Source organism: Neophocaena asiaeorientalis, unplaced genomic scaffold, assembly GCF_003031525.2.
Source record: "Neophocaena asiaeorientalis asiaeorientalis breed wild unplaced genomic scaffold, Neophocaena_asiaeorientalis_V1.1 scaffold345, whole genome shotgun sequence".
NCBI lineage: Eukaryota > Metazoa > Chordata > Mammalia > Artiodactyla > Phocoenidae > Neophocaena > Neophocaena asiaeorientalis.
In genome coordinates, this window is record NW_020175181.1 from 3846227 (window position 1) to 3860838 (window position 14612).

Consider the following 14612-nt stretch of genomic DNA (forward strand, 5'->3'; position numbering starts at 1 on the left):
TCAGGGCTTCGGATCCGCGGTTTGTGAGCAGGTACAGCCCAGGGGAGACTGATTTTCGGTGGGGTAGTGAGACCAAAGGTATTTTTGTCTCCACTGCTTCCCGGCCTGGCTGTTGTGGGGAGGCTGTAGGTGGGCGGGGAGAGAGGTGGAAGGACAGGCACTTTGGGGGAGGGGGGAGAAGAGGAAGTGTCACATGTGCGGAGAGGATGGAGAGAATGGTGGGGGGCCGCGTGCGAGGGCTGGCGGATGCGGACGAGCAGCGGGTGGGTTTAAACCAGAGAGTATATTCCCTGTGACTCACGAGTGAAACTTCTGGGAATATATCCTAAGGAAGCCATTCACAATGAAAAACATGCTTTATGCATAAACACCTTTATCCCAGCGTTATTTATAAAAGGATAAAGTTGGCTCTAACCAGGTATCTCACCAGTAAGGAAAAATTACGGAACTTCCCCAACAGTAAGGAAAAGTGAATATTAAGTGGCTTCTAAAAATAATTTATAAAGTCTTTAAATAACATGGGGAAATCCTAATATATAATGTAAAGTGAAAAGATCGTGATATGTAATTGTACAGTATGATTGAAAAAGTTCAACCCAAACTGCATAGAAAAATATCTGGAGGGATGTAGTCATAATTTTCTTTGGATGAATGTTTTTTTGTGTGTGAATTTACCTTTTGACCTTTTTAAAAAATTTTTATTGGAGTGTACTTGATTTAAAATGTTGTGTTAGTTTCTGCTGTACAGCAAAATGCACATAACATGTATCCACTCTTTTTTTAGATTCTTTTCCCATATAGGTCATTACAGAGTACTGAGTAGAGTTCCCTGTGCTATACAGTAAATCCTTATTAGTTATCTATTTTATTCATGGTAGTGTGTATATGTCAATCCCAATCTCCCAATTTATCCCTTCCCCTCCCCCCTTTCCTCCCTGGTAACCATGTTTGTTTTCTACATATGTGACTCTATTTCTGTTTTGTAAATAAGTTCATTTGTACCATTTTTTAAGATCCAACATATAAGCAATATCATATGGGGATTTGTCTTTCTCTGTCTGACTTACTTCACTCAGTATGACAGTCTCTAGGTCCTTTTGACCTTTCTTGTATGTTAATTTAAAACAATAATAAGGGCTTCCCTGATGGCGCAGTGGTTAAGAATCCACCTGCCAATGCAGGGGACATAGGTTCGATCCCTGGTCCGGGAAGATCCCACATGCTGCGGAGCAATTAAGCCCGTGCACCACAACTACTGAGCCTGCGCTTTAGAGACTGCAAGCCACAACTCTGAAGCCCGCGCGCCTAGAGCCCGTGCTCCGCAACAAGAGAAGTTACCACAATGAGAAGCCCGCACATCACAACAAAGAGTAGCCCCTGCTAGCCGCAACTAAAGAAAGCCTGTGTACAGCAACGAATACACAATGCAGCCAAATAAATAAATAAAACAAAAAAAAAATTAATAAGTGTAAAGAACTTGGAATTATTTTATAGTGAAAACACCATAAATTTAGAAAAACAAGTTGGGGAGTATGTAACTGTTTAAACCTACTGGAAGTGCTCCATTTCACCTGAGCCCCTTGATTCTCACTATAAGTTGTCTTTAAAGAAGATTAAAAACAGAAGAATTAAATGGCCATAGACTGAGCACCAGATCCTTGTTCTGACCACCTCTCCCCTGAATTAATATAGTCAGATTTTCTCTTCCTAAAACAACCAGGGCTCCTGATATGAGAAATCTTATAGTCTGAGGGTTGAGAGACCAACAGGTATACAGTTAGCTTCAGGCAAATTGTAAATATTTTAAAGCATACAAAATAATTGGGGAGCACCAGAAGGTCATTTCACCCTTTGTCCTCTTGGCTCTCTGATCTTTTAACTACTAACTCTATAACAGTGACTCCCAAATCCTTACCTCTGACTGCCTGAGGTGCAGTGCTACCCTATAAACATCTTAAATGAAGCACATCTAATACTAAGCTTATCACACACTACACACTGTTCTTACCTTTGAAGCATTCTCTGTCTTCTTTATCTCTGATTAATGGTTCAGCAATTTCCCAAGCTAAAAATTTGCATGTTATCTTTAATTCTCCTTTCTTCCTCACCACTTACCCTACTTGATATCAATTTTATCTGCCTTAGAAATATCGCTTGAATCTGGCCCTCTTTCTCTACTGAGGTAGCTACAAACTTGGCTCACTTTCTCATCCTGACATTCAAACTATTCCATGGCCCATTATTAAACTTGTCAGCTTCCTAGTTTCTCAGGTCCATTCTGCACATTGTTGCATGAATGTGTGCTGGTTCCTCTAAATTCCAAATTATTCAGCAGGGCCTTTATGATCAGGGAGATAAGGTTGGAAAGGTATAGCAATATAAGATAATTTAAGGCCTTCAATGCTTTGCTTAAACATTTTGGAAGAACTTTTATATACACAGACTGTGGAGACTCATCAAAGGTACTTGAGCACAAATGCAAAATTACCAGAGCTGTGACTTTTCTCAAGACAATTCTACCCAACACACAGAGTCTAGGCTCTGTGGGAAAGAAGAGACTGAAATGAAGAGGACTTCTTGTCCTACCCTACTACAAAGGAAGAGGTGGTCAGGACCCTGACTAATAATGGGAGTAGAAGGGATTGGAAGAGATTTTTGTAATTATCATTGGGTTTTTGAGGAAATTTTTCATAATTTTTATTTTTTAATTTAATTTTATTGAAGTATATTTGATTTACAATGTTGTGTTAGTTTCAGGTGTACAGCACAGTGATTCAGTGTATATATATATATTTTTTTCAGATTCTTTTCCTTTATAGGTTATTACAGAATATAGAGTATAGTTCCCTGTGCTACACAGTAGGTCCTTGTTGGTTATCTATTTTATTGGGTTGGCCAAAACGTTCGGGTTTTTCCATAACATCTTTTTTTTTTCTTGGCTGTGTAGGTTCTTCGTTGCTGCGCGTGGGCTTTCTCTAGTTGTGGCGAGTGGGGGCTACTCTTCGTTGCGGTGCGCGGGTTTCTCATAGTGGTGGCTTCTCTTGTTGCAGAGCACGGGCTCTAGGTGTGCAGGCTTAAGTAGTTGTGGCACGTGTTCTCAGGAGTTGTGGCTCGCGGGCTTTAGAGCGCAGGCTTAGTAGTTGTGGCGCACGGGCACAGTTGCTCTGCGGCATGTGGGACCTTCCCGGACCAGGGGTTGAACCCGTGTCCCCTGCATGGGCAGGTGGATTCTTAACCACTGCGCCACCAGGGAATCCCTTCCATAACATCTTATATCAATATATATAGTATATATAGTAGTATATATACGTTAATCCCAACCTCCTAATTAAAACCCCACCCCACACCCCACACCCCGTCCTTTCCCCTTTGGTAACCATAAGTTTCTGTATCTGTGGGTCTATTTCTGTTTTGTAGATAAATTCATTTCTATCTTTTTTTTTTTAGATTCCACATATAAGTGATATCATATATTTGTCATTTTCTGTCTTGCTTACCTTACTTAGTATGATAATCTCTAGGTCCATCCATATTGTTGCAGAGGCATTATTTCATTCTTTTTTATGGCTAATACTCCATTGTATATATGTACCACATCTTTATCCATTCATCTGTCGGGCATTTACGTTGCTTCCACATCTTGACTATTGTAAATAGTGCTGCAGTGAACATTGAGTTGCATGTATCCTTTTGAATTAGAGTTTTCTTTGGATATATGCCCAGGAGTGGGATTGCAGGATCATATGGTAACTCTATTTTTAGTTTTTTACCAAATTTCTTCTTGTTAGTAAAGATGAAAATATTAAAATTAATTCTTCTAAAACATCTCAGTAACTTTACTGTCAAGTTTGTTTTTCCTTTATTTACAAATCCTTACGCTGTGCTAACCCTAGCCATACACATCCTCAATGACATTAGACTGACTTGGGTGGCCTAAAACATATCATATAAATTGCTTGTGATGTAACTGGCCCGTTAGGAATTTTTTCTTCCAGGAAAATGTATCATGCATTATTTATCAATGAAAGTCTTTTTTTTTAAAAGTGCATAAGTAGGTATTAGGGAAAAACATATATTATACAAGACCAACGGGTTTGAGATGGCAGTTTTCTTCATTAGTAATGTCAGAAGACATATTTTTCCATTTAGCAAGCCACTGTAGAACCACTTAACCTGACCTCATATGTAAGAAGTATAACAGAAAAAAAAAAAAAGTATAACAGACCATTCCCTCTTAGTAAAAGATTCTAAGAGTAGGGATGAAGCTAGCAAAGAGGAATGAGAAAAAATTTGCAGATAAGTTAAAAGCAAATCCTCCAGTTTGGTGAAGAATACATTTCTTTGGATTTAGGGTCTGAAGGCAGCTTCTCAAGTTCTGTCTTTGACATTTACTAAGTACAATAAAACAAGGTTGAAAAATGTCCATCGGATTCAGTGACGTGGATAGCACTGGTGGGTTGGTGAGAGTTGTTTTGGAGAAGAGTTGGGAATGGAGTCAATTTGGGGTGGGTTAAGAAGAGAATGGTGAAGAAATGGACACTGCAAGTTTAGACAATTCTTTGATAGCTAATAAGATTAAACATCATTTAGAATATGTTTATTGATCATCATAATTGTTTTGTAAATTGCCTGTTGATATTCTTTGGCCACTTAAAATTTTGTCGTTTTAACTGGCTTAAAAGAACTTTTTACTTATTTATTTATTTTTGGCTGCATTGGGTCTTCATTGCTGTGCAGGGGCTTTCCCTAATTGCAGCGAGCAAGGGCTACTCTTTGTTGCTGTGCGTGAGCATCTCATTGTGGTGACTTGTTGCAGAGCACAGGCTCTAGGCACGCAAGCTTCAGTAGTTGTGGCACGTGGTCTCAGTAGTTGTGGCTCGCGGGCTCTAGAGCACAGGCTTAGCAGTTGTGAGGCACGGGCTTAGTTGCTCCCCAGCGTGTGGGATCTTCCCGGACCAGGGCTCGAACCCACGGCCCCTGTATTGGCAGGCAGATTCTTAACCACTTTGCCACCAGGGAAGTCCCAAGAACATTTGTAAATTAAGTATTTTGTACATTTGAATCTTTAGTTTGTTTTTTCAATTAGAAAGGGCTATTTGAATATATACTTATTATAAAAAGTCTTTCCAAAAAATACAGAAATAAGTAAAGAGGGTCCCACCTTCTCTCTTCTGCCACCTCACTCCATCTCAGTATGTACTGTGAACAGTTTGGTATGTGTTATTTCTGATCTTTTTCTGCATCTTTATGTAAATATATACAAACACATGTATATGGACATATAGAGGTGGATTTTTTTTTCATAAATAGTAGCTTACTAAACATGTTATCTTGTGAATTTCACTGCTTTTTTGGGGGAGGGATTTTTCCATATCACTACTCATGGAGCTTCCTTATTTTATTTATTTCCATGTTGATGTACATTTAGGTTTTTCTGTTACAAAAAATGATATAGTAAATCCTTATACACATACATATACATGTTTGAGTATTTCTATAGTAGTGTAAAAAGTCTTTCTTTTAAATCTCTTAATTTTTGTTTTGCACATTTGGATCTTTAATCTATCTGGAAGGTGTTTTGTTATAAGATATGAAGGGCAAGTTTCTTAACTTTTTAGAGCTTCAGATCTGTTGTCTCTCACCTAAGAATAACAGTGCTACCCTCACAGGACTGTTACAAGGGTTGTATCGGATTCTAGGTGACCAGCACCATGTGTGGCACATACTGGACATGTTTATTCCCTTCCTTTCCTTCTAATTTGCCCAGTAAATTCAGGTAGTATCTGGGTGTGTTTATAGAATATGGTCTGTTTTTTCATATTCAATAACAATGTCATCCTGATTTCCTCAGTTTTGACATGTCTCACATTTCACAGAAAGGCTAACCCCAAAATTTTACCATCGAAATTGATGGAAGTTAGTAAGGCTCTACCATATTTTAAACTGGTGACAAATGGGAGTTTAAGTGTTGCCTTTTGCTTTCCCTTCAGTGTTAGGAAGGAAATGAAATAAAGCATACTGACAAGAGTCAGATGTAAGCAATCTAAAAGAAAAATATACATGAAATAAAGTTATTTGAAAGCCTTAAAAATGAGGGTCTTTTAAAATATCTTGGATCCTTAATTGCAATAAAAATTATTACTCTTTCAAATAATATGATGCATTTTGTAATTAGGTTTTGACATTTAACTTTACAAGATTTTAATCTTTATGCACACTTATGATCTTATTATATATGTAATTGTTACATACTCTGTTTACAGAAGGACTAGAGGCAGCCATCTATAGTATTGATCAACTCCGTGATGAGTTGACTCATTTCTGGCCTTATGTGCATCTTGCATATTTTATTGGCCCTTTCTAATTCATCATAGTATCATAGTGAGGCTACAGTAAAAAACTGTGATTACAGTAACTTAAAGAGACACAGGGTTAGTAAGCATTTTTTGTTTACCTGATTTCCTATGAGTGGCTCAGAATTTTGAACCAAAAACTGCTACCATAAGCGTTACTATTTTGCCTGTATTGCTGATTTTTAGTATCCCAGTTCTGTGATCAAGGAAGTTTGAACTAGAGGTGCCCCAAATATACGTTTGGCTGCATAAATCACCAACTGTTAAAAACCAGTATGGCTTCCCTTGTGGCGCAGTGGTTGAGAATCCACCTGCCGATGCAGGGGACACAGGTTCGATCCCTCGTCCGGGAAGATCCCACATGCCACGGAGCAGCTAAGCGCATGTGCCACAACTACTGAACCTATGCTCTAGAGCCTGCAAGCCGTAACACTTATGTGATAAGAACTTCTTGTACAACACAGTCCTTAATTTACCAGAAACCTAGATCTGTGCTTTTCTGTAGTTCCTGGCAGGCAAAAGCCTTAAAAAGAGAGATTCTCCTTTTTTTTTTTTTTTTTTTTTTTTTTTTTTTTTTTTTTTTTTTTTTTTTTCGGGTGCGGGGACGCCACCAGGGAAGCCCGAGATTCTCCTTTTTAAGCAAGCTTCTGTGTTGTGAACTGCCTGTATGAGGGCCACATGGCAAAAGCAGCCACAGCTGACAGCCAGCAGGAAAACAGAGACCTCAGTCCTACTGCTGCAAGGACCTGGATTGCTGCCAACAACCGTGAGGTCTCAGAAGACAGTTCTGGGCCCCAGAAAGGGACACGGCCTGGCCGATGCCTTGACTGCAGCCGTGGGGGATCCTGAGCAGAGGATCACAAAGCTGTGCTCAGACTCCTGACCCACAGGCAGAGCCCACATGCCACAACTACTGAAGCCCATGCACCTAGAGCCTGTGCTCCACAGCAAGAGAAGCCACCACAATGAGAAGAAGCCTGCGCACCGCAATGAGGGGCGGCCCCCGCTCGCCACAGCTAGAGAGGGCCCACGCGCAGCAACAAAGACCCAATGCAGCCTAAATAAATAAAATGAATTTTTAAAAATTAAAAAAAACAAACCAGTATTCTACAGAGGCAGTCATAGAATGAACCTGTGGAACAATAACAAAATCTGAAATTTCATCCCCATTATTAAAATTTTACTAAAACATTTTATTCATTAGGTTTCAAAAGTTTGACCTTATTTTGCAGGAAAAATAATTTCTCAGCACTGCCAGGCAGTCTTTTAATCTGTCAAATTCCTCCCATCCTTTTATCCTCTCACAATAATGACCTGTGAAAGGGCTAAGCCAGTTGTCTTGTAGAATGTACTACATCCTGAATTTGTCTGACTGTATTCTTATGGTATAACTTCCTAATTATTTCAGATAACCTTTATCAGAAAGGATGGAGTTGGGAAGAGGAAAACTTCTCAGGACTGGACTGAATGCGTTGTATCAAGCAATACACCCAATTCACGGCCTTGCCTGGACTGATGGGAATCAGGTAGTCCTGACCGATTTACACCTTCACGGTGGAGAGGCCAAGTTTGGGGACTCAGCGGTCATTGGACAATTTGAACATGTGTATGGGGTGTCCTGGGCCCCACCTGGTACAGCTGACACACCTGCTCTGCTCGCTGTCCAGCACAAGAAGCATGTCATTGTGTGGCAGCTGTGTCCTAGCACTACGGAGACAAGCAAATGGCTGATGTGTCAGACCTGTGAGATTAGACAGTCACTCCCTGTCCTTCCCCAGGGCTGTGTGTGGCACCCAAAAAGTGCTGTCCTGACTGTGTTGACTGCACAGGATGTCTCCGTTTTCCATAATGTTCACTGGGACAGTTCCCAGGTCAAAGTGGACATCAGCACCCAAGGCCTCATTCACTGTGCATGTTGGACCCAGGATGGCCAGAGGCTGGTGGTGTCAGTAGGCAGCAGCGTGCATTCTTATATTTGGGACAGTGCTCAGAAGACTCTTCACAGATGCTCCTTCTGCCCAGTGTTTGATGTGGCCAGCTACGTGCGCTCAATCGGAGCCACTGTGGACTCACAGGTCGCTATAGCCACTGAGCTTCCACTAGATAAGATTTGTGGCTTAAATGCATCTGGAACCTTTGATGTTCCCCCTAGTAGTGAAGGCACTTGTCTATATACTTTACCAGTTATTGACGAAGTTTCCTCTGAAACAAATTCTGAAACACCAGTTTCTCCCTTTTCTTCATCCTTTTCTGATCCTCTGGATCTAACTCATATACACTTTGATAGATCTAAATCTGAGGCTAGTTCTCTTATTTGTCTAAGAAAAAAGGACTACTTGACAGGAACTGGCCTGGATTCTTCACACTTGGTCCTCTTGACCTTTGAGAAGGAGGTTACCCAGAACAGAAAAGTCACCATCCCGGGCATTCTGGTTCCTGATCTAATGGCGTTTAATCTTAAAGCACAGGTAGTCGCAGTGGCTTCCAATACGTGTAATATAATTTTTATCTATTCTGTCATTCCATCATTTATGCCAAACATCCAGCAAATTCAGTTAGAGAGTAATGAAAGACCAAAAGGCATATGTTTCTTGACAGATAAATTATTGTTAATTTTGATAGGAAAACAGAAATCCACTGATTCGGCATTTCTTTTTTCTTCAAAGTCTGATCAGTATATGATTCGTTTGATTGTTAGAGAAGTTATGTTGGAAGAAGACTCTCCAGTGACACTGAGTGAAAACCAGAGTGGTCACTCTGCTTTCAGTACTCTGTTAAATAAAGCAAATAGAAAAAAGCTAATTGAAAGTCTTTCCCCAGATTTTTGTCACCAAAACGGAGGGCTCTTGTTAACAGCTAATAGCAGCAGTCAAAGTGGAAGGCCTGGAAGAACCCTTATTCAAGAAATCAGAAGTCCTCCATCCAGTATCTGTGATGGCTCCACAGCCCTAGAAACTCTAGATGCCGGGCCTGTTAACCAGTCGGTAACACTGCCCGGACCCAGCGGCACACCAGACCACAGCAGTACCGCGGGACCTCCTAACTTACAAGTGGAAAAGGAAAATTATCAGCTATCTAAGATACTGGAAATTTTATCTAGGAACCTGATTGAAGTGCAGCAGCGTCTTTCTGAACTCACAGACTTTCTACATAATGGAAAGAAATCCTCTCCAGTGTACCCACTCTCTCAGGATGTGCCTTATGTTCACATCACTTGCCAGGTAACTTCTTTGAGGAGCTACCACTGGCTCCTGCAGCCAGTAGGTACTGCAAGAGAAATTTATTGATGAGGAAGTAGTATTCTAGTTGAACTTCACTGATCTGGACATGTTATATTCAGACAAGTTGTTATACCTTTCCAGGTTGGTTGGATGGGCACACATACCAGTATACACCGTGATTTTATCATGTGCATGGTGTGAAAACATGAATGATTGCGCTCATTCTGGCACGCTATGTTTAGAAAAAAATTTTTTTAATTCATGCTGTTTCATTGCGAAAACCTTTTCCTTATGCAATTGCAGACACTCTTCTATTTATAAGAGAGCTTATAATAGCATAACAGCATAAGATTATAACAGCATCTTATAATATGCTGTTAAAAGAGAGGTTATAGTCATTAAAAATTTTTAATACATCTGTTTATGCCTGTATACACCAACATAAAATATTATATAGTGGGATCATACCATATCCGTTTTTATCATGAACACTTTCCTTTCCCGTCACACTTGGCCCTGCTCCTCCTCCCTGTAACCCACTTTAACTAGCAGCTTAATGTGGATCCTTTCATATTTTACTTCACGCTCATATAATCTTACACAGGTCTTTGTATACATAGGTATATAGGTGCGGGGGATGTTGGTGGTGACTTTGTCATTGTTTTACAAAAATGGGGTCGTATGGTGCATTCTTGACTTCATGCTGGGAGTATGCTGTTTATTCAGCCTTTCCCTTGCTGATGGACATTCACTTTGTTTTCAGTTCTTAGGCACTCCAAATGGTGCTGCAATAGTATTCTCATATGTATCTATTTGTATTCATACTTTTATTTCTGTTGGCTTGGTTCCCAGAAGTGGAAGTGCAAGTTTGAAGAGTATATATATACACACATATATATATGCTTCTACTTTTAATAGAGTTGACAGATTGCCTTTCAAAGAGTTTTTACTGAACAGTGCATCATCACATGTCCATCAGCGACCAATGAGACTGTCCTTTTCCTCACTTCCTTACCAATCTGATGAGTGCAAAGTGGTATTTCACTTTTATTAATTTGTATTTCCTTTACTATTAGTGAATTTGAGTATGTTGTCATGTTTTTTGGCCAACTGTGAATTGCGTTTTGCTCATTTTTTCCTATTGAGTTACAGTTTAAAAGAGTTTTTTTTATATTATAGAAATTGATATATATGTAATAGTCTAGATTTTCTTGAATTATTTTACTATATTGTTTTTACATTATCTTTTTTATTTTTTATTCTTTTGCGGTACATGGGCCTCTCACTGCTGTGGCCTCTCCCGTTGCAGAGCACAGCCTCCGGACGCGCAGGCTCAGCGGCCATGGCTCATGGGCCCAGCCGCTCTGCGGGCATATTTTAATTATGAAAAAATTGTAAACATATAGAAAGAATACCTAATGAAACCCTATCTATATCTATCACCTGGATTTAATGGTTGTTAACATTTTACCATAATTGCTTCTTTTTTTTGTTTCCTAAAATATTTTTCTAAGTAGAGGCATCATGGTGTTTCACCCAGAAGTATTTTGGGATGTTGTTCTAAAGTGTAATCACATTTTCTTTAATTATCACTGTACCATTACCATACTTGATAACATTAATAATAATTACTTAATATCATCTAATACCTACTTCTTATTCAAATTCCTAAATTGTCCCCCAAACCGGTTAAATCACAAATAAATCAGTTAAAAATCAGTTAAGTCACTGATATAAAAAAATTTTTTAAATTAATTTCACAAGCACATTAGTGATCTTAGTTATATTATGTACCAAAGCTAATTGAAACAAATATTTATAAACATTTAACATCCCAATCCTAGATTTTTGAAGAGGATTTTTCCCACATTGTCTTCAGCCAAAATATTTAAATGGCTTTATTAACTACATGAAGTTTTCAGTATATTTTCAATAAACAGATTTTTTATTTTTAAAAATTATAGTACTTTACAAGTGTGAAATCTAGTTTGGATTTTTTTTTCCTTCCATGACTTTTCAAATATTTTTTTCTTTTTTCCCTTTTTATTTCTCTTTTTGAATAGGCAGTTCATTTACTTGCTTTAAAAAACAAAACATTCTTGCAATAGGAAGGTATATACTGAGAAGTCTTAGTTTCACCCCATCCTTGTTCAGCTTGTTCCTTTCACCTCATATAGGTAACCATTTTTATTTTTATTACTTTATTCAGATATTAGCAGATCTTACTATTTATTTTTATTTTTCCTTTTGTTACACAAAGGTAAGGTACTATATACAATGTTCTGCATCTTTTTCCATTTACTTACATAGTCTCAAGAACTCTGTCAGCACACAGAGCTTTTTAAATTTTTTTAACAGATGCACAGTATTTTTTTTTCCTAATTACAAAAGTAATGTATGCTCATTGAAGAAAAAATTTAACCAATATAAGCATATTTAAGTATATTTAATGTTTATTGGTTTTTTTAATATAAGCATATTTAATGTAAGCATAAGCATATTTAATGTTTGTTTATTGGGTTTTTTGGCCACCCTGTGTGGCTTGTGGGATCTTAGTTCCCCAACCAGGGATCGAACCTGGGCTTTCAGCAGTGAAAGCGCAGAGTCCTAATCACTGGACCACAGGGAATTCCCAAGAATATTTAATGTTGAAAGTAAAAATTCTTCATAACCAAACCCGTAGAGAAAACCACAGGTATAGTTAGTAATGGAAGTATTTATTCCATTTTTTTCTATGCATTTACTAAAACCTTTGTCAATCTAAAAGATATAATGTCTAATTGTTTGATTTTATTTTTCTTTAAATAGATTATTTATTTATTTTTGGCTGCGTTGGGTCTTCATTACTGCGCACAGGCTTTCTCTTGTTGCGGCGAGCAGGGGCTACTCTTTGTTGCGGTGCTCGGGCTTCTCATTGTGGCGGCTTCTTGTTGCAGAGCATGGGCTCTAGGTGTTGCAGAGCACGGGCTCTAGGTGCACAGGCTTCAGTAGTTGTGGCGCACGGGCTTAGTTGCTCCGCGGCATGTGGGATCTTCTCGGACCAGGGCTCAAGCCCGTGTCGCCTGCATTGGCAGGTGGATTCTTAACTACTGCACCACCAGGGAAGTCCCTAAATAGATTATTTTATCAAACAATATATACTTTTTTACAAATATTTATATTTGTAAATGCATTTTTTAAAGTAAAAAGAAATGTGTTTTTTTGCCTTTCAATTCTTCCTTTTCTCCATTTATAATGAGCTAGTTCAGCCAAGCTGTTATCAGTAAGTACTTCTGGAGGTAGAATTTTGGGGACTTTACTTTCTGCATTACAAATTTCTGTTTTCTTTATGTTGAGCATATATTTCTTTTTTAATGAGAAAAGTAAAAGAAAAACAAAATAAAAGCAATGAAGAGTTTTTCCCCCTATAATATCAGAAGCGACATTTCATAAGAGTTAAGATGAATGATTAGTTGCTTATGGCCCTTACAGTTTATTCATGTGCTATCTTTTAAAATGTTATTACATAGTAGACATACATCTTTTGAGCTGTTCATCGTATCAAAAATGGAGTACAGTTTACCTTTTATTGTTGAAATTATTTTTCTTAGTAGTCAGAAAATGAGTAGTGATAACTTTAACAAGAAAATAAGTTAGACACATAACTTATAAAACTTTAAGAAATGCTTACATGAAGATATTGTCTCATAATATAGAATTAGAAGTTACATTTTTTATTCTATGTTCTATGAATATACCTTTGGACTTGATGTGTCTTAAAATAGAGCTATAATTGTTCTATATTTTCTTTATGTATGGATATTTGCAAACATTTTCAAAGATGCATTAATTTTTAATGTAACTTTTTAAAATTTAAAAATCACTGTTATTTATACTTTTTCTAAGCTAAGTGAATTTTTACCACAGTTTGTTTATTTTACTTATGCAAATCCTCTGCTACTCCACGACTTAGGGCATTTTTTTCCCCAATAAAGAAAACGTAAAACTTCTTAGTTATACAGGCATACCTAGTCTTATTGCACTTCAGAGAGATTGTGTTTTTTACAGATTGAAGGTTTGTGGCAACCCTACATTGTCAGATGATAGCATTTTTTAGCAATAAAGCATTTTTAAGTTAAGGTATGTACATTATTTTATTAGACATATGCATCTGCACACTTAAATGGACTATAGAATATGCATTAGGAAACCAAAAACTTTCATGTGGCTCACTTTATTGTGATACTAGCTTTATTGCAGTGGTCTGGAACCACACCTGCGGTATCTCCAAGGTACACCTGTTTCTACAACAGCCAAGCAGTTGTTCCTCACCATCAGATTTTATCTCTCAGGCTGCCATCCATCATCCTATAGTGTTATTAGTCACGTCCTAGGAAAGCCAGTTCCTAGCAATAAGGACATAACGCTGGGGAAGAACAGAGCAAAAGGAAATTAGGGGTTGTGTTTTGTCTGATTCTTTAGTTGTGTTAAATGATGCAGCAAAAAGCTCCTTATTTTCAAAGCTGAAGTTTAGTTGATAGCGGTAATAGATAGGAATTTTTTAAACTACACATTCTGTTCTTAGGAAATGTTAACTCCATTGCTTCTGTAATCAGTTTAACAACTTTTATTTTTATATTTGAAGAAATCTTATTTTTTAGGTCCTGTTGTAGAAAAAAGAGCTGTGCTTCTCTGCAACGGCAAGCTAAGACTCAGTACAGTCCAGCAGACTTTTGGCCTCTCTCTTATTGAAATGCTACATGGTAGGTAAAATTCAGAAATTGACTTTACCTGACACCCCCTCCCTCTATTATGTAACTTCCACTGGTGAGGAAAATGAAGTGTACCAACCATTCAGTGATTCATTAGATAGTTAAAAAGTATTATTAATTGCCTATTGTATGCCCAGGCCTATTATAGGTGCCAAAATACATGGAAAATATGGGTTCTACCCTTAAGGAACTTACAACCTAGCTGGAAAACCTAAATGTACACATGAAAAAACCAAATAGAGTTATGAAGCAATATATAACAGCTGCAAGGAAATAACATAAAAACC

The 14612-nt window shown here is 38.0% G+C and overlaps 1 protein-coding gene across 2 annotated transcripts in view; it reads left to right on the forward strand.

Annotated features, from left to right (window-relative positions):
• WDCP (WD repeat and coiled coil containing) overlaps positions 1-14612 on the forward strand; it is a 16269-nt gene continuing 1657 nt past the window's right edge. Inside the window, exons 1-3 of one of the 2 annotated variants that reach the window (XR_003005861.1) lie at positions 1-31; positions 7762-9574; positions 14215-14316. Coding sequence is in view for 1 of the 2 variants with exons in the window: in XM_024764548.1 (XP_024620316.1) it covers positions 7781-9574; positions 14199-14316 (1912 nt within the window). In the remaining variant the exon portion in view is untranslated. Of the gene's footprint in view, positions 32-7761; positions 9575-14198; positions 14317-14612 lie in introns of both variants that reach the window. The other variant, XM_024764548.1, reaches the window with a different exon arrangement.